At 45.1% G+C, this 26835-nt stretch overlaps 1 protein-coding gene and 1 pseudogene across 16 annotated transcripts in view; one reads left to right on the forward strand and one right to left on the reverse strand.

The window, feature by feature from the left end:
* The window catches only part of BPTF (bromodomain PHD finger transcription factor), a 133151-nt gene that overhangs the window by 96545 nt on the left and 9771 nt on the right, over positions 1–26835 (reverse strand). For all 16 annotated transcript variants that reach the window (XM_060202606.1, XM_060202604.1, XM_060202605.1 and 13 more), the window contains exons 2-3: positions 14275–15097; positions 5687–5910 (exon numbers count right to left, since the gene is read on the reverse strand). In XM_060202606.1, the coding sequence (XP_060058589.1) occupies positions 5687–5910; positions 14275–15097 (1047 nt within the window). The remainder of the gene's footprint in view (positions 1–5686; positions 5911–14274; positions 15098–26835) is intronic.
* LOC103117589 (small ribosomal subunit protein eS19-like) lies at positions 23425–23946 on the forward strand (annotated as a pseudogene).

Genomic DNA, 26835 nt, shown 5'->3' on the forward strand with positions numbered 1-26835 from the left:
ACAGGCCAAATTTATTTTTTAATTAATTTATTATTGGATAGAGATAGAGAGAAATAGGAAGAGAGAAACAGAGAGACACCTGCAGGTCTGCTTCACCACTAGTGAAGCTTTTCCCCTGCAGATGGAGACCAGGGGCTTGAACCTGGGTCTCTGTGAATTTCAGTGAGTGCATTTAATCAGGTGTGCTACCATTTGGCCCCTATAAGCCAAATTTTAAAGTAATCCCAATGCCACTTAATCATTCTGATGTAAGTTACTCAAGTTATGTTACTAAAAATGTTGGAACTAGGAGATAAGGATAAAGTAAGGATAAAGATTACCAACAAAACATACATACATATTCAGAGAATGGAGCCCGTGTGCTTATAGTCACTTCTAGGAAATACATCTAAAATAGGTTCTATTTAAAAGTAAAGAAAAGCTAATCTTTTGAAATTGGAACTTCATAGAGATCACTGTCACATCCTCTGCCACTTGAGAGGGGCTGTGAGCTAACACAGACGAGCAGAGAGGTTTGGGGATCTAAACCTGGGGGGGGGTGTGTATGTGTGCGTGTGTGTGTGGGTGTGTTTAGACGCCAGGTCTCAACAACAAATGAGAAAAGAAATGATCGCTTGGAAGCATTTCCTTGTGAGATTTCACAATTATTCTGAAGTCACAAAACTGTAAGTGCTCTAAGCCTTTCAAAAAGGGAGGCAAACCACAGGTTTGTATCAGCAAAGATTCCTGAGTATTAGTGATATTCTTTAAGTAATGACACAAAAATCAACATTTTTTTTTATTCTACTGCTTCAACTGTTAGTCCTGAGTCCTTTCACTATGCCTGGTGTATTCATTCACACAGTACATTCCAGAACTACAAGGAGCTGCAGGCTCACTCTGCGCTTCCTTGTGCCGCAACCCTAAAAAACAACCATACTCCTAAGGGATCTTTCTTCCCTGGAGAGTGACATTTTAGAAATGCTCTGGGGAGTCGGGCTGTAGCGCAGTGGGTTAAGCGCAGGTGGCGCTAAGCCCAGGACCCACATAAGGATCCTGGTTCGAGGCCCAGCTCCCCACCTGCAGGGGGGTCGCTTCACAAGCAGTGAAGCAGGTCTGCAGGTGTCTATCTTTCTCTCCCCCTCTCTGTCTTCCCCTCCTCTCTCCATTTCTCTCTGTCTTATCCAACAATGACAACAATAATAACTACAACAATAAAACAACAAGGGCAACAAAAGGGAATAAATAAATATTTAAAAAGAAAAAAAGAAGAAATGCTCTGACCCAAGCATGAGTTGTATATGTCGGGTTTTCCTTGCTATTACACTTAGTCAACAGATTAGGAGACACATGCTATGTATTCTAACAATGGCTCCATATACATTATTTCTGCCTGTGTGTGGAGGGTAGTGTCTAAACAGAACTACTATTCCCCTCTGACTGACTGATGTTCTCCAACAAAGAAAACTGGTTTTCATTATCCACAATGTCTCAGCTCATTTGTTCAATCCATGGTAGTCTCAGAACTGCTATGAGAATTTACCAACTAGAGTAGAACAAGAAGAAACATTTTCATGAAATATATCTATGGTACTTTGTTTCCTCATCACAGACCCCTGCAGGCGTCAACCCGGCTTTGACCTAGCACGTTATGATCGGGCCCTCCTCAATCGCTATCGAACAGGCCATGGCCGGTGCGCAGCTATGTTCCACCGCTGGGGAGCCAGAGACGACCCGAACTGCCCCTGCGGCTCCAGACAGACTGTGACCCACATGGTCAACGACTGCCACCTCTCCAGATTCAAAGGAGGTCTGGAAACTTGACATCAGGCTCAACCTGACGCTGTTGACTGGCTACGGAAGAAGGGCAAACGCTAGAAGAAGAAAAAAAGGTACTTTGTTTGAATAGTTTTATTTCCTTGTTTATATTTTCTTCATTTATATGTTCTCTTGATTTCTTTCTATATATTCTAAGTTGCATCTATGATTCTTAAGAGCCAGAAAAAGCTGGGAAAGTGGGTTGAGCAGACAGCATAATGGTTCTGCAAAAGACTTTAATGCCTGAGGCTCTGAAGTCCCAGGTTCAATCCCTAGGACCACCATAAACCAGAGCTAAGCAGTGTTTTGGTCTCTAACTTTCTCTATATATCCTTCCCACTAAGATAAGTAACTAAGTAAATGAATGAATAAAATGTATCTTTTCAAAAAGTGGTTAGGAAAGTGGCACAGTGGTTCAAGCCCCTGGTCCCCACCTGCAGAGGGAAAGCTTCTTGAGTGAAGCAGGGCTGCAGGTGGCCCCCCCATCTCCTCATCCCCTCTCAAAAACAAATAAATGAATAAAAATTAACAAAAAGAAAATACAGAGTGGTTGTTGAAATGGCACCATTCAGTAAACATTAAAGAAAAGAAAAGAGACCTAAAGAGTGAGGAAGAGAAAACTCTAAAGGGCTAGAGAAAAAGCACTGAGCTTCCCGGAATACGATGGCAGAGGAGGACCTAGTGCGGGCGGACTGCGATGTGGAAACGTTAGGAATTACAAACTACGGTGTTTGGCTATCAACTGTGAACCATTAATCCCCCAATAAGGAAATTAAAAAAAAAAGTTCCAACAACAGATGAGTGGCTGAGCAAGTTGTGGTCTATATACACAATGCAGTACTACTCAACTATACTCAACTGTTTCTACTATGCACAATGTAGTTATACTCAACTATTAAAAAATGGTGACTTCACCATTTTCAGCCCATCTTGGATGGAGCTTGAAGAAATCATGTTGAGTGAAATAAGAAACAGAAGGATAAATATGGGATGATCTCATTCACAGGCAAAAGTTGAAAAACGCAAAGCACAAGGACCCGACCGGCATAAGGATCCCGGTTCGAACCCCGGCTCCCCACCTGCAGGGGCGTCGCTTCACAGGCGGTGAAGCAGGTCTGCAGGTGTCTGTCTTTCTCTCCCCCTCTCTGTCTTCCCCTCCTCTCTCCATTTCTCTCTGTCCTATCCAACAACGACAACAACAATAACGACAACAATAAAACAAGGGCAACAAAAGGGAATAAATAAATAAAATAAATATTTTTAAAAAATAGAAATAAAAAAACTTTAAAAAAAAAAGTTGAAAAACAAGATCAGAAGAGAAAACACTAAGCAGAATCTAGACTGGAGCTGGTGTAAAAGTAAAAGGCTGGGGAAGGGGTACAGGTCCCGGAAAAGGACGACAGAGGACCCAGTGGGGGTTGTATTGTTATTTGGAAAACTGAGAAGTGTTATGCGTGTACAAACATTACACATTAATAACCCAATAAAGGGGGAAAATGCTTAAAAAAAAACTAATGAGCTTAGGTCATGTCTGATTTATTGTAAATGTTTATATTCCACACAAATGTATATTCTATACATAGCAAAAAAATACTTCAAAAATAGACAGAATTAACCTGCTGTGTAAAAAAAACTTTTTTTCTGGGGGCCAAGTGGTGGCACAACTGGCTAATAAGCACACACATTACAGTGAGCAAAGACCCAGGTTCAAGTCCCCACCTGCAGGGAAAGCTTCACTAGCGGTGAAGCAGGGCTAAAGATGTTTCTGTCTCTCTCCCTCTCTATCTCCCCCTTCCCTCTCATTTTCTGTCTCTATCCAACGATAAATATTTTTTAAAATCTCTACATAAAAAATTTTTCAAAAAGCAAGAAAAATTACTATGGATGTAGATAAAAATTAAAACACAAATACTATTTACTGTTAAAATATATAACAAACTGGGGCCAGGTGGTGGCGCACCTGGTTAAGCATACACATCACAGTGCACAAGGACCCAGGTTCAAGCCCCCAGCCCCCACCTGCAGGGGGAAAGCTTCACAAATGGTGGAGCAGGGCTGCAGGTGTCTCTCTGTCTCTCTCCCTCTCTATCTCCTCCCCTTTCAATTTCTCTGTTGCTATCCAATAATAAATAAAATACTGAAATATATATATATATTTATATATATATATAACAAACTAGCAACTAGATGATGTGGCGTGTTTTTACTTTCAGCTTTTCAATGTATCTGAAAGATTTTATGAAATATTAGGAAAAATAGAAAATAAAATTTCAACTAACACCAGAATTATAATCTCTCCCCCACCCGCAAAGTTTACGTACGTATACACACACACACACACACACACACACACACACAATACATATAGAAAGGTTTATGTTATACATGTTAACAGTGTCAAGTTATGGCTCTGTACTTATTATTCTGACAATATTGAGAACGTTTCTACTATTCAAACTCCATGGTTTTTCTTTCATAAATAGCCTAGATTAAAGAAGTTATTGGGAGTTGGGTGGTAACGCAGTGGGTTAAGTGCACGTGGCACAAAGCGCAAGGACCGGTGTGAATTCCCAGATCGAGCCCCCGGCTCCTCATCTACAGGGGAGTCGCTTCACAGGCGGTGAAGCAGGTCTGCAGGTGTCTATCTTTCTCTCCCCCTCTGTCTTCCCCTCCTCTCTGCATTTCTCTCTGTCCTATCCAACAATGACGACATCAATGACCACAATAATAATTACAACAACAATAAAACAACAAGGGCAACAAAAGGGAAAATAAATAATTAATTTTAAAAAGTTATGGGAGGCACACATTACAGTGCTCAAGGACCCAGGTTCAAGCCCCTGGTCCCCACCTGCAGGAGAAGCTTCACAAGCAGTGAAGCAGGGCTCCAAGTGATTCTGTCTCTTTTTCTACCAGCCCCTCGATTGGCCAATAAATAAATAAATTTTTTAAAAAGAATACTTGCGGGAGTCAGGCGGTAGCGCAGCAGGTTAAGCGCACGTGGCGCAAAGCCCAAGGACGGGTGGAAGGATCCCGGTTCGAGCCCCCGGCTCCCCACCGGCAGGGGAGTCGCTTCACAGGCGGTGAAGCAGGTCTGCAGGTGTCTGTCTTTCTCTCCCCCTCTCTGTCTTCCCCTCCTCTCTCCATTTCTCTCTGTCCTGTCCAACAACGACATCAATAACAACAATAATAACTACAACAACCATGAAAAACTAGGGCAACAAAAGGGAAAATATTTTTAAAAATTAAATTAAAAAAAACAACTTGCTAGATATTATTTGGGTTATTTGTCTGGACTGGATGATCCAAGACTGAATTTCATAGTCAGGACTTTGGTTCCCAGAGAAAGCAAACACTGGGTGTGGTGGCAGACAGGTGTTTAAAGGGGGAGTGCCTCTATCTGCTCTTTGTCAACCGGCTTTGAACGTTGCTGGGAGCTGGCAGAGTTGCTCACGCCAACAGTCTGCTGCTCCGCAATGTGCAGGCTCTGCCCCCAGCCCGGCCCACTGCACTAAAGGGAGCTCTGGTGGTGTGGGTCTGTCTGCCTGTCGCTCTGCTGCTACGGCTCTGGCCTCTCGTTCTTTCACAAAAGTACAAAGTAAATAATTTACACTGTTAGGGTTGAGAAATACATGACTGGACTCCTCCAGATAGTGGGGGATAGACTATTAGTAATAACTAAGACAAAACGCAAAATACTAAAATGAGAAGCATCCCGAATTTGTGTTGGGATGAGCAAGATTCCCTTGGGAGAGCAATGCAGAGAACCGAAGTACAATACGCATACTTGAACACTTTAACTACATTCTAATGGACTGTGACGGCACAGGTGTGTTCAAGTGTTCGCCTGGAATGGAGCAAAAGTGAAACGAGAAGCTTTCCCTCTCACCATTCGCGGCTGCCAGAAAGGACTTGTTGCTGCCTCTTGCCTTATTAGTCAGGTCCTCAGTGATGTCCATGTGCCGATGCAGCTCTTCTCTCATTTCTTCTAGAATTTTGCAGAGTTCTGCTTCCCAATAGTCTTTGTCTAGGCAGTCAATTAATTCTGCAAGCTGAACTCTCGTGCTGTAGTACCAAATTTTCTTTTCGTCTTCATTCTCTGTATCTTCTTCTCTGTTTAAAATAAGTACACTTAGTTTTTTAACACTGCTATGTTAAACGTAATGGCACTGATTTGCTCTGGCACATGTGACAAAGTGGAAAGAACTCCAATGTCTCCTTTCCTATGCCACCTTCCAGCCCATGCAAACGACATTTTAATTGCACGTGCTGACACTGAGCTTGGTTCATCGTGGGGACAGCTGCCTGTTTCCACTATGACATAGCTGAGAAACCTTCCAGTCACGATGATATAAACACTGTCTTCAATTATGATCCTTTCACGAGCTTTGCTCTGTTCAAATTAATACCTCCCTCTTCTTTCTCATGGACAAAGTCCAAACGGGAAAGTGGAGCAGCTTCCTATTCCCCCGGCATCTCTCAGGACACAGGCAGAGAGATTTCAACTAAAAACAAGGCGACTTGGCGACTAGGGAACAGCACACGTGCAGCCAGGGGGTAGCTCAGCCGGAGAGGACAGCACAGGGCTTACAGGTATGAAGTCCTAGTTTAACCCCTGGCACCACTTATGCCGGCATAACGCTCTCTGGTGGTTCTCTATTTCACTCAGAAGTACAGAAACAAATACTTCTTTTAAAGAAAGCAAAAGGAGGGGCCAGGAGGTGAGGCACCTGGTTAAGCACACACATTGCAGTGCACAAGGACCCAGGTTCAAGCCCCCAGTCCACACCTGCAGGGAGAAAGCTTCATAAGTGGTGAAGCAGGGCTGCAGATGTCTGTCTGTCTGTCTGTCTGTCTGTCTCTCTCTCTCTCTCCCCCTTTCTACTTCCTCTCAATTTCTCTGTCTCTAAAAGAAAGTGAGAGAGAAGAGAAAGAGAGAGAGAGGGAAAGAGAAGAAAGCGGGGCCAGGCGGTGATGAACCTGGTTAAGTGCTTACAATAAAAGCTGTTTTGGGAGTCGGGCGGTAGCGCAGCGGGTTGAGTGCACGTGGTGCAAAGCACAAGGACCAGCTTGAGGATCCTGTTTCAAGCCCCCGGCTCCCCACCTGCAGGGGAGTCACTTCACAGGCGGTGAAGCAGGTCTGCAGATGTCTGTCTTTCTCTCCCCCTCTGTCTTCCCCTCCTCTCTCCATTTCTCTCTGTCCTATCCAACAACAAATGACATCAACAACAACAATAAAACAAGGGCAAGAAGGGAATAAAAAAATAAGTATTTATTTATTAATGAGAGAGAACCAGAGTTCTGCTGTAGTATATGTAATCTTGAAGATCAGACTTGAGAACTTACACACAGGAGTCCTGTGCACTAAACACAGTGCACTGTTTTTAACAAAAATAGCAGAATGCCAGGAATGAGTCCATTATCCTGAAGGAGATATTAAATTATGAGCAAGTAAGAAGACATGGAAATTACTGAAAGGAAAAGTTAACTGGAGAGTTCTTGCTAACTACCTCTGCTTTTAGCCTCATCACTGCAGGCTGCCTTTTGCAGGCAGCAAGAGGCCGACAGAGGGAAGGGGCAAGGCGCGCGCGCGCGGAAGCAGCGGGTCGCAGCGGGTCTTCTCCGGTATGGAGGGGCCCCGTGCGCGGCAAGGCAGACATGCTGCCCAGGTCAGTTGCTCTGCTGGCCTGCTATGCGTTGTGAGAGATTTTTACGTGTTTATTATATAAGGTGAGGGAGGAGATAGATACACAGCAAGCTCTGCCCAGCTCTGTTAGCGGGGGTGCTGGATCAAATCTGGGGCCTCAGAGGGGAGGGCAGGCAGAAGAGACTCTGCTGTCTCCCTGGCCCAGATTTGAATTTTCAAAACAGCATCTGCTGATAAGTAAGATTCACAGACTGGACTGTTGGAAAATGGTGACGTGTTCGAGTTTTTCTATGCAAGATGCTTCATGACTTTGCCGAGAACCCAACAGTTTCATTAGAAACCTTTTGCACAACTTTCTGATGATGCCATTTAAACTGTTCTAAATTTCACTCTCTGACATGTATTTCCATGAATTTCCAAAGATGGTCTTGTTCTAATCTATGTCATTAACTACATCAGAGTTCTTATATTAAAAATATTCCTTAAATTTGTCAAAAGATAATACTGTATCATGGACCCAGAAGATAGCATAACAGCTATGTTCAAGATTTCTTGCCAGATGCTCCAAGACCCCTGGCACCACCATAAACTAGGGCTGAGAAGTGTGGTAAAGTAAATAATAATAAGGGTGGGGCAGACGACACAATGTTTATGCAAAGACACTCTCAAGTCTGAGGCTCCAAAGTCCCAAATTCAATCCCCCCACACCAACCAATGCTCTGGCAAAAAAAAAAAAAAAAAAAAGTAATTTTTTAAATAATAAAATGGAAAAAACGAATTAAATAGCAACATCATCAGTGCTCTGTGGGTTGTGGTGGGACACAAGAGTCACAGAACACCCAGACTTTGTCTTCAGAGACCAGCCCACTATAAAGATGGTGAGAGACACCTTTGTCTCTTCTTCATTCATAAGTATTTTCAGAGACCAGCCCACTATAAAGATGGTGAGAGACACCTTTGTCTCTTCTTCATTCATAAGTATTTTCAAAATTCCAGCTGAACAAGAAAATAACTTTTTAGGAGGCACGGGAAGACAGCATAATGGTTATGCCAATACCTCTCATGCCTGAGGCTCTGAGGTCCCAAGTTCAATCCTCAACAGCATCATAAACCAGAGCTAAGCTCTGTGTGTGTGTTTAAATAATAATAAAGTAGGGGGTCGGGGTAACGCAGTGGGTTAAGCGCATGTGGTGCAGAGCACAAGGACCGGAGTAAGGATCCAGGTTTGAGCCCCGGGCTCCCCACCTGCAGGGGAGTCGATACACAGACGGTGCAGCAGGTCTGCAGGTGTCTGTCTTTCTCTTCCCCCTCTCTGTCTCCCCCTCCTCTCTCCATTTCTCTCTGTCCTATCCAACAACGATGACATCAATAACTACAACAACTACAACAAAATAAATAAATAAATAAATAAATAAAAATAATCACACCCTTATAAGAGGAGGAGAGGGCACAGAGAGGTAGAGCTGTGAACATGGAGGCAGGAAGTCAAGTGTAGCACTTGTGCTACACTGTGGCTGGAGAGCTGACTCTGCAGGCTTTGCAGATAAGCCAAACTAGTCACAGAGCAGGGATCACAACTCAGCGGGTTATGCGCACGTGGCGCAAAGCACAGGGACCGACATAAGGATCCTGGTTTGAGCCCCCGGCTCCCCACCTGCAGGGGAGTCGCTTCACAGGTGGTGAAGCAGGTCTGCAGGTGTCTGTCTTTCTCTCCCCCCTCTCTGTCTTCCCCTCCTCTCTCCATTTCTCTCTGTCCTATCCAATTAACGACGACATCAATAACAAGAACAACAACAATAATTACAACAGTAAAAAACAAGGGCAACCAAAGAGAAAATAAATAAATAAATAAATAAATAAATAAATAAATATTTTTAAAAATTAAAATAAAAGAAACCAAAACAAGCATCAGGGGAAAGACAGACTATGTGTGGGGGGGACGACCCACAAAACAACCCTCAATATCCTCAGAAAGGCAAGACAAATATACCTATGAAAAATGAAAGTTTTTTAAAAGGAAGTTTTTAAGAACAGCAATGTAACAGAATAGAAAAACTAAGTGTTTGGGATGGAGGATATAAAGGTAGGAAAATGTTCTGCAGGGGCTGACAGATGGCTCACGTGGCTCCATACAGCGCCAGCTTCGTCACATACAACTCAGGTGAAGCGCCCGGGCACCGGAGTACTATGATGCTGAGGAGCCTTCCGTGCTATCACGGCTCCTCTGTCTCCGTCTCTACAATTCTCTGTCAGCGCATCTGAAAAGTCAGTTCTGAGCAGCGAAGCCCTACCGACAACAAAGTGAAAAAGAAATGAAGCAACCGTCACGCGCACACATGCACCTCAAAGAGGAAAAAAGAGAGAGAGGCAAACTGGCGAGAAGGGAAACCCGTAAACCAAAACGGGATTCCAGTATTCAGGAAGATCAAAGCTCAGAATAAACAGACCAAGAAAGGCAACAGAGAGAAAGTCCTCATGGAGTCCCAAAGAGCCAAAGGACTCTCAACTGCCATATTGGAAAGGTCTCCGAATAGGCCGCGGGTGCCGACAGATGCGCGCGAGAGACCGCGACAGAGAGCGTCTCTCTCTGTGGCTGGAGAGCTGACTCTGCAGGCTCTGCGGAGGAGCCGAACTAGCCACGGAGCAGGGATCACAACTCAGATGGAATCAGATTCCGCAACGGCAGCGCTGCAGAGACCAACTCTCAGGCGGCTGGGGAAGCGGCTCAACTAGCTCAGCGCTTTCATGCCTCAAGTTCCCAGTTCACTGCCACAAGTGCTCGTGTCTGTCTGTCTGTCTGTCTGTCTGTCTCCCTCTCTCTATCTCTCTCTCCCCCCCCACCTACCTCATGTGAACCTCTCTTTTGTATGTAAGAAAATACATCTTAGGGAGTCGGCCGGTAGCACAGGTGGCGCGAAGCGCAAGGACTGGGGTAAGGATCCCGGTTCGAGCCCCCGGCTCCCCACCTGCAGGGGAGTCGCTTCACCGGCGGTGAAGCAGGTCTGCAGGTGTCTGTCTTTCTCTCCCCCTCTCTGTCTTCCCCTCCTCTCTCCATTTCTCTCTGTCTTATCCAACAACGATGACATCAACAACAATAATAAAACAAGGGCAACAAAAGGGAATAAATAAATATTAAAAAAAAAAACCTCTTAACTAGCTCTAAAAAATCAAAAAAAGAAAATACATCGGAGTTGGGCAGTAGTGCAGTGGGTTAAGTGCATGTGGCGCAAAGTGCAAAAACTAGAGGAAGGATCCCGGTTCGAGCCCCCGGCTTCCCACAAGCAGAGGAGTCGCTTCACAGGCGGTGAAGCAGGTCTGCAGGTGTCTGTCTTTCTCTCCCCCTCTGTCTTCCCCTCCTCTCTCCATTTCTCTCTGTCCTATCTAACAATGACAACATCAACAACAATAACAACTACAACAATAAAAAAGGGCAACAAAAGGGAAAATAAGTAATTTTAAGAAAAAGAAAATACATCTTAATGAAAAATAAATCTAAAAACAACAGTAGGGAGGTGGAGCCATTGATTAAATAAGCATTGGTCCCTCAAGCCTGAGGCCACAACTTTAATCCCTGGCATCACATGCCATGGTGATACTTTGGTTCTGTTTCTCTGCCTCTCTGTCTCTGTCTGTCTGTCTGTCTGTCTGTCTCTCTCTCTCTCCCTCCCTCCTCTCTTATAAACATATCATAAAAATTACAACAGTCCACTGATCTCTAGTTTCTCTGTATCATCTTTGTAAACCCGGGGTGAGCCTAGCTGAGACACTGAATTCTACTGACTTGGCTCGACCACACAGACTAAAGACCCTGTGCTCTGCTCTATACCCTGCTCTGAGGTTCATTTCATCTCACAAAGATTGTTTTTAAGTTGACCCAATTCTGAGAGCAGGAAAAGGGTGCCTGTGAGTGGTCCAGGGGTGGCACAGTGGATAAAGCACTGGACTCTCAGGCATGAGGTGCTAAGTCCAGTCCCTAGCAGCACATGTACCAGAGTGATGTCTGCTTCTTTCTCTCTCCCATTAATAAATAAATAAAATCTGTTAAAAAGAAAGAAACTGGAAAATAGGGTGGGGGTAGACAGCATAATGGTGATGCGAAGAGACTCTCATGCCTGAGGCTCTCAAGTCCCAGGTTCAGTCCCCTGCACCACCATAAGCCAGAGCTGCTCAGTGCTCTGGGAAATTACATTTGAAAAGAAACTGGAAATACACAGTGGCTCAAGCTGACCATAACTCTAGTCTGTCCAAAACCAAGTGCGTCCCGTAACTGCAGTGCCTCGACTAAAGTAAGCCCTCGGGAAAGCACCAGGCAGGCTACGAGGGTTCCTTTTTCTGGGGAGACCACCACCAGGAGTGAGGGAACTGGTCTTTCTTTAGCTGCTTTGTCCCTGCTGCCTTTTTTTCCCTCTTTTTTTTTAGATGTTTGTTTATTTACTGGCCAAAGAGGAACTGAGATAGAGGGAAGTAGAGATAGAGGGAGGAAGTGAGATAGAGGAGGGAAGTAGAGAAAGAGGGAGGTCTGCAGTACTGCTACACCACTTGTGAAGCTTCCCCAGGGCTTGAACCTGCGTCCTTGCGCATGGCAGCATGTGTGCCACCACCCTGCCCCCCTTACTGCTCTTTTTATATACACAGTGAGACAAACAAAAAGAGTAGCCAAGGGAGTCGGGCGGTAGCGCAGCAGGTTAAGTGCACGTGGCACAAAGCCAAGGGACCTGGTTCAAGCCCCCAGGTCCCCACCTGCAGGGGAGTCACTTCAAAGGCACTGAAGCAGGTCTGCAGGTGTCTGTCTTTCTCTCCCCCTCTCTCCACTTCCCTCTGTCCTAGCCAACAACAATGACATCAATAACAACAATAATTACAACAACAATGAAAAACAAGGGCAACAAAAGGCTAAATAAATAAATAAATATAAAATTTTAAAAAAATTTTAAAGAGAGACAGAGAGGGAGAGAGGGGGAGAGAGAGGGAGAAAGAGTAGCCAGAAAGATGCGTTGGGATGGGTTGCAGGGAACACAACCTAGGAAGAGCCCACTGTAGAATGAGTTTTCTTTTTTGACAGAATGTGTCTATTTCCTATCCCAGGTATTGAACACAGTGGTATAGGATCTGCTTTTATTTGTTTTGCACTTGCTTCTTCCTTTATAATATCCAAAACTCAATGCACATATTTTTCAAGTTAAAAACCCTGGGGCGCAGGCAGGTGGTGGTGCGCCTAGCCAAGCACACCCATTACCAAAGGACCCAGGTTCAGCCCCACTTCCCACCTGCCGGGGGTCTGCTCCACAAATGGTGAAGCAGGTCTGCAGGTGTCTTTCTCTCCTTCTCTCTCCCTGTCCTCTCTCAATTTCTCTGTCCTATCTACTAAAAATTAGAAAGAAAAAGGGGCTGGCCAGCTGCCAAGAGCGGTGGATTTGTAGAGCTGGTACAGAGGCCCAGAAATAACCCTGAAGGCAATGAAAATAAAAATGAATCATTCACTTCACAATTCATTACCAAACCATAAAGATTTTTGTTTCTTTTCTTTTCCTTTTTTTTTTTTTTTTATTAACCAGAACTCTGTTCAGCTCTGGCTTATGGTGCTTCAGGGGGTTGAACCTGGGACTTTGGAGCCTCAGGCATGAGAGTCTGTTTGCATAACCACTATGCTGTCTCCCCTCCACCATCCTCTTTTTCCTACCCTCCACCCTCCCTTTCCTTCCCTTTCCTTTTCTCAGACCAACGCTAAACTGGCTTCTGGTGGTACTGGGATTTGAACCTGGAACCTTTGGTGCTCCAAGCATGAACATCTTTCTGGATATTCACCAGGCTATCACTTACTTATTTGCTATTTTGTCCTGTCGTATGCTTTACGTTGGGTTCTAGTTCTCCCCCGCCAAGAGAATTGGATCAGTCCTGTTAATTTCGCGGGCCTGCTTGGCCCCGCCCCAAGGAACCCCGCGAGAGTTCCAAAGTTGCAGAGTTCCGGAGTTGGAGAGTTGCAGAGTTCGAGAGTGCTTGCGCCGCCGCAAAAAGACAGCAGAGTTCTGTTTGGTTATTAGTTCGGTTTAGTTTATGAATCGTTGTTCCTGAATAAAGAAATACAGCTTCCCTGCCCAGCCGTTGTCTCCGCGTCTCTGTTACCTGCCCGTGAAGCTAGCCCGGCCAGCTGGAGCCGCCGAATTTTTAACAACATTGTCCCAGGGTTATTACTGAGGCTCGGTGCCTGCATGATGATTCTACCACTCCTGGTGGCTTCTTCCCTCGCTTTTTTAGATAGAGACAAAAAGAAAAAAAGAGGGAGTCTGGCAGCAGGTGGCGCAAAGCACAAGGACCGGCATAAGGATCCCGGTTCGAGCCCCGGCTCCCCACCTGCAGGGGAGTCACTTCACAGGCGGTGAAGCAGGTCTGCAGGTGTCTGTCTTTCTCTCCTCCTCTCTGTCTTCCCCTCCTCTCTCCATTTCTCTCTGTCCTATCCAACAACAAAGCAACGTATAATACAATAATAATAACTACAACAATAAAACAACAAGGGCAACAAAAGGGAATAAATAAAATAAATATTTAAAAAAAAAAGAAAAAGAAAAAAAGAGACAGAGAAACAGAGAGAGATAGAAGGGGGGTTGATCTGCAGCCCTACTTCACAGCTTGTGAGTCTTCCGTCCTGCAAGTGGAGGCTGGGGGCTTGAAGCCAGGCCCTCACACATGATACATGCAATCGACCACGTAGACCACCACCTAGCCTCTAAAACAGAAATGTTTATATTACATCAGCAAGAACAGTCATGCTAACTGCATCTGTGAAGGTTTGATTTTAAACACAGACAGATAACAAGACCAGATTTACTTACATTATAAGTCGTCGGTTCAAGAACCAGTATTTCCTTCGACTTCTGTCATATCCAATAGGTTCATGTCGAATATACGGTTTGTTTTTTTGGATTTCAGCAACACAGTCAGTCACACCAGGCACCTTATGTGCTACACAGACCTCACACTGCCATTCGTCTTCCGGTACCTCCTCAAGAGGCGGCTTCACGCATTCCAAATGGTACACGGCCGAGCACGTCTCACAGCAAAGCAAATCCCCAAGTTTGTGACAAACCCTACAGTGGTCGTCATACTGGATGACCCCTTCCGACATTAGTTCCTCCCGAGCAATGTTTGTGGTAAGAAACTGATCCACTAAGAACTGGAGAACCTTGATTTTGTTCTCTACTGGTCCATAAGGATAGTCCTCTGCTTCCTGGAAAGGAAGTACGTGGTGGTACTCCTTGTCACTCTCACAGTACACTCGCAGCACCTCCGGCCAAGTCATGCCGTCTATGAAATACAGTGTGGAATTGACACTGTCTTTCAGATCAGCGGGTCCAAAGGTAGTATTGGAAGTGTCTTCTTCACGTAAAACTGCTTTCAGAAGTACAACATGCATCTCCGCCATAAGTGTGCACTGTTCCTGGCTCACCAAAGCTGCACAGAAATCCTCAAAGCGAAAAGGAGATAACCTCAAAACAGAGCCAAAGTTCAGGAGCACCTCGTAAATGGCAATGACGTTCATTACATGCTCACTGGGCACCATCAGGTCCTCAGAGGACTTGGGAAACTCAATGGGAGGGATATCTTTTTCTTCCAGTATTGGAGAACGAGGTCGATGCACTCTTGCTTTTCGCCTACCTATAAACAAACAAACAATAAAGTTATATTCAATATACTACATCATTTACAGAAACTAAGGCTCTCCAGCCCTCCTTATTTGGACATACCTCAAAAATAGGTAAGCACACTTCTATTTATTTAGTAATTATCAAGTTACGTTAAGAGACCATGATTTAACAGCTCAGAAACTTCAACTGGTAGAGCTTGGGACTTGCATGACTAAGTCTCCTAGCTCAAGCTCCAGCATCACATGTACCATAATGATGCCCTGGCTCCTCCCCCCCACCCCGCCTTCGAGTGAAACTATCAAATATGAAATAAATTTAAATTTACAATCAGCTCTCAATTATGGATTAACTGTTTAACAGGTAATCCTGATAAGAGATGTGATAAAAACGTCAATGAGGTGGTCTGGGAGGTGGCGCAGTAGGTAAAGCACTGGACTTCCAAACATGAGGTCCCGACTTCGATCCCTGGCCGCACATGTGCCAGAGTGACGCTCTATTTCTTTCTTTCTCTCCTCCTGTCTCTCTAAACTGAAAGGGGAGGGGGAGTGGGTGGTGGCACACCTGGTTGAGAGCATGTTACAACGCAAAAGGACCAGGTTTGAGGCCCCAACCCCCACCTGCAGGGAAAAGCTTTGCAAGTGGTGAAGCAGGGCTGCAGCTGTCTCTCTGTCTCTCTCCCTCTCTCTCCTCCTTGCCTCTCAATTTCTCTGCCTGATAAATAAAGATAATACCCAAAAAAATGTAAGTGAGGAAAAAAATCTTCATTATAGGCTAGCAACTTCCATGCATCCCAGTAAGCAGGCAGGAAGCTCTCTGGAAGGTGCAGGGCTCTTCTCCCTCTGCCTGAAGGACGGCTTCCTGAGAGCTCTGTAGCGGGACTTCCACAGTGAAGCAGAGGGTGATGGCTGGGAAGGAAGGAAAGGAGAGAGGGAGGGAGGGAGGGAGGGAGGGGAAAGGAGAAAAAATAGAAGAGGAGGAAGAAGAAGAACCCCCTTGCTTTCTGTAGAAAAGTTCCCAGGAATCACTCTAGGCCCGATAAGGCTGGGAAGCATACAGACTAAAGAAGTCTCGTGTGTGCACACAAACCTCACAAACTGACACCATCTATACAGAAGCGTTTTCAGGAACTCCAATCACAAGATCACTATTGAAGAAGCATCATGTATGGGTGACCCTGTCCATCCCAATGTCTCCTGGAAAGTATGTAGGACTCTTCCCCTCAGCAGGACACATAAATGAGAGCAGAGTAATAAAGAGATCACTAAAAATAAGTGAGAGAGCAGAAGAGGAAGGTTGAACCTAGAAGAAAAGCCTTGAAAGCAAAAGAAACACAAGATAAAACACGTCAAAGAAAGTACCAGTAAATGAATATGTCAGGAAAGGCTGAAAAGCCAGCTCTAGGGACAGAACACAGACGTTCCTTCCAGGCTAGGTTTAGGGTTTACCTGGGAAGGGCAGGTGCATGAGGGACAGCTGCACGCAGAGTGCTCTACCAGCAGGCTGTAACACAAACTGCCCTGAGATAAAGACTCAGAGTCCAGTCACCAAAGTAGGAAAAAGATGGAAACAAACTATGGAGAAAGAAATCAACTGGTGTGGTCAAAGTTTTAAGATTTAACTCTGGGGGAGTCGGGCGGTAGCGCGGCGGTTTCAGCGCAGGTGGTGCAAAGCGCAAGGACCGGCATAAGGATCCCCGTTTGAGCCCCTGGCTCCCCACCTGCAGGGGAGTCGCTTCACAGGCGGTGAAGCAGGTCCGCAGGTGTCTGTCTTTCTCTCCCCCTCTGTCTTCCCTCCCCTCTCAATTTCTCTCTGTCCTATGCAACAACAACAATCACTACAATAATAAACAACAAGGGCAACAAAAGGGAATAAATAAACAAATACTTAAACATTTAGCTCTGGAACCATTTCCTCCAAAACTTTATTCTGGGTGTTGCCTAGTGGTGCGTTAATTCACCTGAGCGCACACAAAACAAAGCACAAGGACCCAGGTTACTGTCCAGTCCCCACTTGCGGAGAAAAGGCTTCAGGAGTGGTGAAACAGTGCTACAACCGTGCGACTCTTCCCCATTCTTTTATATATATAATTGGGTAGAGACAGAGAAGTTGAGAGGGGGAGAGGGAGGGGGGAGAGGGAGGGAGAGAGGGAGGGAGGGGGGCCAGGCAGTGGCACAGCCAGTTAAGCGCACACAGTACAATGTGCAAGGACCTACACAAGGATCTGGATTCGAGCCCCCCAGCTCCCCACCTGCAGGGGGAAAAGCTTCCCAAGTGGTGAAGGAGGTCTGCAGGTGCCTGCCTGCCTGCCTGCCTGCCTGTCTGTCTGTCTGTCTTAGTCCCTCTCTGTCTCCCCCTCCTCTCTCAATTTCTCTCTGTCCTATCCAGTACAGTGGGGAAAATGGCTGCCAGGAGCAGTGGGTTGGTAGTGCAGGCACTGAGCCCGTGAGAGCCCTGAAGGCAGAAGACAGAGGCAGCTGTAGCCCTACTTCACCACGTGAAGCTTTCCCTCTGCAGGTGGGGAGCCAGGGCTCGAATCAGGATCTTTACGCAGGTCCTCGTGCATCCGCCATGTGCACTTAACTCTTCCCCATTCCCTCTCAATTTCTGTCTTTATCCATTAAATAAATTCAATTATCAGAACTGTGTTGGCTATCTTTGGGGTGGAGCACAGAACTCCAGTGGTGGGTGCAGTGTGAAACTATATACCCTTGTGGTATTATAGTCGTACAAAATCACTAATGACAAGTTTTTAAGGATTATTCTGAGAGGGTCAGGAGGTGTGCGGCTGGTTGAGCAGACATCTATTTCCTCCTTCCCTCTTGATTCGTTTCTATCCAGCAAGTAAATAAAATATTTACATGTCGTTATGGCTAGCATATAGCAAGATTTTCTCTCCCACACACACATTCTCACTCTATGAATCCAAGGCTTTCAATTTCTTAAAAAGAAAAGTTATCTTGTAGATGTTAGAAATGTTTTCATCCTGGAACATGATGGCAGCGGAGGACCTAATGGGGTTTGTATTGTTATATGGAAATGTTATGCATGTACAAGCTATTGCATTTCACTGTTTTCTCTGTTTCCTATCAAATCAAATAAGTAAATAAATAAATAAATAAATAAAATGGACACCAGGAGCAGTGGACTCATGGTTCAGGTACCAAGCACCGGCGATAACCCTAGGTAGGGGCGGGAAAAAATTATCTTTGAAATTCAAATAATTAAAAACTAATATACATCAGATTAAATTCACTAATTCCAGAAAAAAAAAGTAACTGCCTTTAAACTTTGCTACCCAAAATGTTATTGATATCTGTGATGCTTAAGTGAACTTAAGAATCTGCCTTCTAGGGGTGGTTACGTCCCGGTTACGGTGCGCCAGGTCCTGGGTTCAAGTCCCCAGGTCCCACATGCAGAGGGAAAGCTTCATGAGCGGTGACGCAGGGCTGCAGGTGTCTCTCTGTTTCTCTCCCTATCTCACCATTCCTCTCAATTTCTGGCTGTCTCTATCCAATAAAAATAAAGATAATAAAAAAAAAATTTTTAAAGATGGGAGGTTCGGGTTCAGAAACATGATGGCAGAGGAGGATCTAGGTGGGGTTGAGTTGTTAGGTGGAAAACTGAGAAACGTGTGGTCTGGGAGGTGGTGCAGTGGTGCATGACGTCCTGAGTTCAATCCTCGGCAGCACATGTACCAGAGTGATGTCTGGTGTGTGTTCGCTCATCCTCATTCCTCCCCATCTTTCTAATCAATCAATAAATAAAATCTTTAAAAAGAAAAAAAAAAATTTTTTTAAATAAATAAATAAAAAGAAAAGAAAACTGAGAAATGTCACACATGCACCAACAACTGTATTTTACTACTGACTGTAAACCATTAATCCCCAATAAAGGGAAAATGGCTGCCAGGAGCAGCAGAACTTAGAGCAAGCACTAAACAAAGCCCAGTGATAATCCTGGTGAAAATAAAAGTAGGGAAAGTGCAGGTGGCGCAAAGCACAAGGACCAGCATAAGGATCCCCGTTCGAGCCCCCGGCTCCCCACCTGCGGTGAAGCAAGTCTGCAGGTGTCTGTCTTTCTGTCTCTGTCTTCCCCTCCTCTCTCCATTTCTCTCTGTCCTAACCAACAACAACGACATCAATAACCACAACAATGTTAAAAAAACAAGGGGAAATAAATAAATAAAAGGGGAAATAAATAAATAAAAATAAATTTTAAAAAACTATAGTTTTTAAAAAAAAAAGAAAAGAAAAGCAGAAGGGACTGGATGGCACAACTGGCAGACCAGATGCATTAAAGTACCCAAGGACTTAGACTTAGTTTGCAAGCTCCCACAAGAGGTGAAACAGGGCTCCAGGTGTCTTTCTGTACCTCTCCACAAAGGAAAAAGAAGAGGGAAATGGGTGGTAGCACAGCGGGTTAAGCGCATATGGCCCAAAGTGTAAGGATCCCAGCTCCCCACCTGCAGGGAGTCGCTTCACAGGCAGTGAAGCAGGTCTGCAGGTGTCTGTCTTTCTCTCCACTTCTGTCTTCCCCTCCTCTCTCCATTTCTCTCTGTCCTATCCAACAACGTCAATAACTACAATAATAAAACAAGGGCAGCAAATGGGAATAAATAAATATTAAAAAAATATTTAGGAGAGTCGGGCGGTAGCGCAGCGGGTTAAGCGCACATGGCGCAAAGATGTAAGGATCCCGGTTCAGGCGGTGAAGCAGGTCTGCAGGTGTCTATCTTTCTCGCCCCCTCTCTGTCTTCCCCTCCTCTCTCCATTTCTCTCTGTCCTAGCCAACAACGACATCAAAATAACAATGACATCAATAACAACAACAATAACTACAACAATAAAACAAGGGCAACAAAAGGGAATAAATATTAAAATATATATATATTTTTTAAAGCTCTCCATTATAGCAAGAGCACATTCATATAAGCATGTGCCACTCTCCCCCAACCCCACCTTAGCAACTTTTTGAAACACAGACCATGTCTTGCCAATTGCAGTCACTACTGATTTTTTATTTTATCTCTTGTTGCCCTTGTTGTTTTATTGTTGTAGTTATTGTTGTTGTTGGATAGGACAGAGAGAAATGGAGAGAGGGAGGGGAAGACAGGAGGAGAGAAAGACAGACACCTGCAGACCTGCTTCACCGCCTGTGAAGCGACTCCCCTGCAGGTGGGGAGCCGGTTCGAACCGGGATCCTTATGCCGGTCCTTGCGCTTTGCGCCACCTGCGCTTAGCCCGCTGTACTACAGCCCGACTCCCCTGATATATTTTTTTTTAAGATAGAAACAGAAGGCAAAGAAGCAGAGAAAGAGGATACAGCACCAAAGCTTCCTTCAATGCCAGGGGGGCCAGGCTCAAACCTGGGCCCAACTGTGGTTACTAAATAGCAATCACTTAACTAATAACACACATTAAGTACAGCCACTCACAAAGGATGAGAGGGTCCAGCGGGAAGTCGTGCTAAGACTCATACTCAGATGCTACTATGGCCCACAGTATTCATAGTACCGAAAGGAGCATTACCACAGCAGTTGCGTTCTTTCTGTAATGGGTGTTTCTCTCGAGCTCTACAGTACATAGAATATGATCATAAATTGGCAAAAAGAATAAATTTTTACTGACTGAGACTTCAAAGAAGTCTATGAAGTCATTTCAATATCTAGAACTGGAGAAACTCTACTAAACAGGAGGGGCTAAAATTTTACTAGTTACCTAATTTATTTTTAATTTATTTTACAAGACAGAAAGAAAGAGAAACCAGAACACCACTGGCATGAGCAGTTCCAGAGATCAAACCTGGATGTCCTGCAGCCAAGTCCTGTCTGTATTCCACTGCTGAGTCATGCCCCGTCGTGCTGATTAGCTACTGTAAATATCGGGCTATTTCTTCAGACAAGTCTTTCTATAGCTATGCAAGCATTAGAAGGAAAAAGGACAAGAGAAATACCACACAAATTAATATGTGCACTTCTGAAATGCTTTTTCAAGTTCCATAAATAGGATACGCTATAAGCAGACAGACTTCACAGGAGGCAATGCTCACACACTGACATCAATAGGAAGCCACGCCAGTGAGACACACAAGTCGCACCCACAGAGTGCTGCCCCCAGTATCAATCGCTGGACTTCCTGTCTGCCAAGTGTGAGCTCTAGGGTTAGAGGGTCTGCGCACCTCCTCAGCAAACCTCCAGAGGTTCTATGAACAGCAAGTCACTACTGCTCAATTAACACAGGAATTCCACTCAAGGAGTGCCATCTTTTCCCTCTAAAACATTGAGTGAGTAATCTGGCTTAAGATTCCTTTAAAAAAGGTTTCTGGCGGCCAGACAGTGGTGCACCTGGTTGAGCACACATGTTATAACGCACAGGGACCCAGGTCCGAGCCTCTGGTCCCCACCTGCAGGGGGAGCTTCACAAGTGGTGAAGCAGGGTTGCAGGGGTCTACCTCTCTCCCTCTCCTCCCTCCTCTCTCAGTTTCTCTCTGTCTCTGTCCAATAATAAATAAGTAAATAAATAAAAAGGGTTTAACAGAAGAAACAGACCAGAACACAATAGTAGTTCATAGTTTTGTTCAAACACAATTGTTAAACTTTCATTTATTTATTCTTATTATTTTAAATGCTTTTTAACGGGGAGGCAGAGAGAGAGAACTCTGCATGAGAGGGTGGAGGAGCTCAGCAGATAGAACTTGCCTAAGGTCTTGCCCACTTCCCTCTCAATTTCTCTCATCTCTATCCAGTAAATAACTAAAAAAAAGAAAAGACCTAGTAAGACTGCCTATACGAAAGCTTGTGGGTGTAGGGCAGGGTGCACCCGGTAAGCACACGTATCGCCATGTGCAGAGACCTGGGTCTGTATGAACGGCGAGGCAGGTCTGCTGCAGGAATCCAGCTCTCTAGCTCCCCTCCTCACCATCTAAAGATAACTACTAGGAATACTTATTTTTCTTCTTTTTTTTATTATAAAAGATACTTATACTGATTTCAGATCCTATACCTAACTCAAATACTGAGAGCATCAGAAAAGAAAGCCTCATCAACAACAACAAAGACACACACACACACACAGTATATCCCATACGAATCCCTCCTCATTTACACAAAAAGCTGTTGTGTGATATTAAGGTCAAATCTTCAACTACTAAAGAAAAATCAGGAAAAACATCTGAAATTGATACATCAGAGCTGGAAAATAACTTATCTAACAGAGCACAAGGCTTAGAGGCACGAGACCCAGCTGTGAGCATAAACACCACACATGAGCAACACTGTGAAGGAAAAGCTCCACCGGTGGTGGAGTGGTGTTGGGATGTCTGTCTGTCTGTCTGTCTGTCTCTCTCTCTCTCTCTCCCTCCCTCCTTCCCTCCCTCTCTCCCTTCTCAAATAAAAAGAATGAGATGGTCTAGGTTTCTGTTTGGAGCTTTTAAGCCTAAACTTCCTGTCCTATCTCCAACACATCTAGGCTGGATGTCTATCCTGCACCTAAGACAGGAAGACAGTGGATGAAAAGATGAAAATACGGCAGGAGGGTGGAGAGACAGCCTAACGGTTATACAAATCTGGGAGGCAGCTCAGTGGATAAAGCATTACTCTCAAGCATAAGGGTTATACAAAAGACTTCCATGCCTAAACCTCTGGGGACTCAGGTTCAATCCCCAGAGACGAGCAGTTATTTGGTAGGTTGGTAGGTAGACAGGTAGATGGGATGGGGATGGGGGATGGGGGATGGGGGATGGGGGGTGGGGGGTGGGGGGTGGGGGGTGGGGGATGGGGAGGGGAGGGGAGGGGAGGGGAGGGGAGGGGAGGGGAGGGGAGGGGAGGGGAGGGGAGGGGAGGGGAGGGGAGGGGAGGGGCGGGTGGAAGGACCGGCGGGCTACAGTGGGTCAACAAGTTCCAACTTGTTAGGAAAAAGCGGTGTGGCCTAGGAGGTGACACAGTGGCTAACACATTGGACTTGGGGCCATGAGGTCCTGCATTCGACCTTCAATATTGCATGGGCCAGAGTGTTATCAATTAATCTCTCTCCCTATCTCAAATAAATCTTGGGGGGGGATACAAGCAGACTCAGAAAATGATCAGACAAGGCAAAGGAAAACTGGTCATGCTAGCCAATAACTGTCCAGCCTTTTAGAAATCAGAAACTGGGGGGTCGGGCGGCAGCGGGTTAAGCGCACGTGGTACAAAGCAAGGACCACGTAAGGATCCTGGTTCGAGTCCCCGGCTCCCCACCTGCAGGGGAGTCGTTTCACAGGCAGGTGTCTTTCTCTCCCCCTCTGTCTTCCCCTCCTCTCTCCATTTCTCTCTGTCCTATCCAACAACAACGACAGCAGTAACAACAACAATAACTACTCCCCTTCCCCCTGGCTGGCAGCGCGGAGGCCGCACAATGCCTGGAGTTACTGTGAAAGCCGTGAACCAGCAGGAGTTCGTCCCAGCTCTGGCAGCCTTCCTCAAAAAGTCCGGAAAGCTGAAGGTCCCAGAATGGGTGCACACGGTCAAGCCGGCTAAGATAAGGAGCTCGCTCCCTACGAGGAGAACTGGCTCTACACGGACTGCTTCACAGCACGGCACCTGTGCCTTCGGGGTGCTGCTGGGGTTGGCTCCATGACCAAGATTTACGGAGGACGGCAGAGAAACGGCGTCATGCCCAGCCACTTCAGCAGAGGCTCCAAGAGTGTGGCCCTAGAAGGGCTGACAATGGTGGAAAGGACCAAGATGGGGGCCGCAAACTGACACCTCAGGGACAGAGAGATCTGGACAGAATCGCCGGACAGGTGGCAGCTGCCAGCAAGAAGCATTAGAACAAATTAAGCTGGGTTAATAAATTGCCTCATTCATAAAAATAATAATAATAACTACAACAATAAAACAAGGGCAACAAAAGGGAATAAATAAAAATTTAAAAAAAAAAAAAAAAAGAAAGAAATCAGCACTATGCCATGTTGGCTAGAACTCGTGTGCATCACTAGAGTGGCAATAATGCAGAACCGGGCACAGCACATGAAAAATACTACAGAGTAGGCGGGTAGATAGCATAATGCTTATGCAAAGAGACTTGTGTCTGAGGCTCCAAAGTCCCAGGTTCAATCCCCTGTACCACCATACGCCAAAGCTGAGCAGTGCTCTGGTTAAAAAAAAAAAAAACCTACAGAATCTGCACACCGGGCATCACTGATCCAGGTGATGGCCATTAGAAACAGGCTGGTGAGGGAGCCGGGCGGTAGCACAGTGGGTTAAGCACACTTGACGCGAAGAGCAAGGACCAGCATAAGGATTCTGGTTCGAGCCCCCGGCTCCCCACCTGCAGGGGAGTCATTTCACAGGCGGTGAAGCAGGTCTGCAGGTGTCTGTCTTTCTCTCCCCCTCTCTGTCTTCCCCTCCTCTCTCCATTTCTCTCTGTTTTATCCAACAACGACAACAATAACTACAATAAAAACAACAAGGGCAACAAAAGGAAAAGTAAATAAATAAAAAATTTTAAAACAAGAAAAAAAGAAACGGATTGCTGAAACTTTCTGTCATAAAATGTGAAGAGGTTGCAGAAAATAGACAAAGTGCTGGGGAGAATGGACACACATGTCAATGCCCGTGTCCAGCAGAGAAGCAATTACAGGAGCCAAACTTTCCACCTTCTGCACCCCATAAAGATCTCTGGTCCATCCTCCCAGAAGGATAAAGAATAGAGAAGCTTCCAATGGAGGGGATGGGATACAGAACTCTGGTGGTGGGAACTGTGTGGGATTGTAGCCCTCTTATCTCAGTCTTGTCAATCATTAGTAAATCACTAGTAAAATTTAAGAAATAGACAAAAATTATATATAAAAAAAGAGCAGTCTAGGAGAGGTGGGGTCATATACAAATAAGGCCTCAAGTGCCATCTACAAAATCATTCTAAATTGATAAAGAAAAGCATACAGTTTTAAAATACTGTGGTTAAAAACAAACAAAACAATCCCGGTTCCAGCCCCCACCTGCAGAGAGGGTCCTTCACAAGCAGTGAAGCAGGTCTTTCCTTGTCTTCCCCTCCTCTCTCAATTTCTCTCAGTCCTATCCAACAACAGCAGCAGCAATAACAACAATAATAATGACAAGGATCAACAAAAGGGCAACAAAAAGGGGGGAAAAGCCTCCAGGAGCAGTGATTTCATAGTGCAGACACCAAGCCCCAGTGACAACCCTGGAGGGGAAAAAGGGGGAGAGGGGAATAAAACCACTCCGAGAACTGAAACCCACTGTTGTGGTCCGGGAGGTGGCACAGTGAATAAAGTATTGGACTCTCAAGCATGAGGTCCTGATGTTCAATCCCTGGCAGCACATGTACCAGAGTGATATCTGGTTCTCTCTCTCTTCCTATCTTTCTCGTTAATAAATAAATAAAATCTTAAAAAAGAAAGAAAAGAAACCCACTGTCTCTGGAGAAAGTCCAGGGCAGAAAAACGGGTACTGGGGAACTGCACTGCTTCTATTCACTATGAAGCTGTAATGCCATTTTAATGTATCTCGCCCACATTCATGGTACAACTCTACTAGAATGATAGAAAAAAACCTTGCTATATGTCAAAAAAAAAAAAAAAAAACTATCAGTTTAATAAAATCCTAATTAACCTTTAAAGAATCTGTAAATAAAAACATGCTCTAGAAAATGGAATTAAGAAATAAGCATGGGGAGTCGGGCGGGTAGCACAGCGGGTTAAGCGCAGGTGGCGCTTAAGGTTCGGCGTAAGGATCCCAGTTGGAGCCCCCGGCTCCCCACCTGCAGGAGAGTCACTTCACAGGTGGTGAAGCAGGTCTGCAGGTGCAGATTTCTCTCTGACCTATCCAACAAAAGTGACATCAATAACAACAACAATAACTACAACAATAAAACAACAAGGGCAACAAAAGGGAATAAAAAAATAAGCATGGGAGTTGGGCAGTAGCGCAGCGGGTTAAGCGCACGTGGCACAAAGCACAAGGACCGGCGTAAGGATCCCGGTTCGAGCCCCCAGCTCCCCACCTGCAGGGGAGTTGCTTCACAAGTGGTGAAGCAGGTCTGCAGGTGTCTGTCTTTCTCTCCCCCTCTCTGTCTTCCCCTCTCTCCATTTCTCTCTGTCCTATCCAACAACAATGACAACAATAATAACTACAACAACAATGAAAAACAAGGGCAACAAAAGGGAAAATAAATACATAAATAAATACAAATAAAATTAAATAAATAAAATAAGTGGTTCGCGAGGTGGCACAGTGGTAAAGCATTGATTGGACTCTTAAGCATGAAGTCCCGAGTTCAATCCCCGGCAGCACATGTACCAGAGTGATGTCTGGTTCTTTCTCTCTCTCTCTCTCCTCCTTTCTCATTAATAGATTTAAAAAAAAAAAAAAAAAGCATGAAAACATTCTTGATGGAAAAAAAGAAAAATAAACATTCCCAATGGTTATCTTTAGATGGTGAGGTTATAGGTGAGTCTCACCTCTGTATTATTTTCCCAAAAGAATAAATGTGTACTATTTTTGTAATTTTTATCGTAATCTTTAAAAACAAGTTGTAATGGATAAAAGATCTCAGGGGAAGAGGGAGTCAGAAGACCACAGGCTGATATGAAAACCTGGAGAGCTGGTGTTCTGTTCAGGAACAGCCAGAGGGATGGACAGCTCTCTCTCACTGAATGGTGTAAGTCAGGAGTAAAGGTGTGATTTACTGGACAGTTCTGGCATAAACCAGATGCTGAATATACTGAAAAATTAAATGGTAAGTCAACACT

This window comes from Erinaceus europaeus, chromosome 12 (assembly GCF_950295315.1).
Source record: "Erinaceus europaeus chromosome 12, mEriEur2.1, whole genome shotgun sequence".
Classification (NCBI taxonomy): Eukaryota; Metazoa; Chordata; class Mammalia; order Eulipotyphla; family Erinaceidae; genus Erinaceus; species Erinaceus europaeus.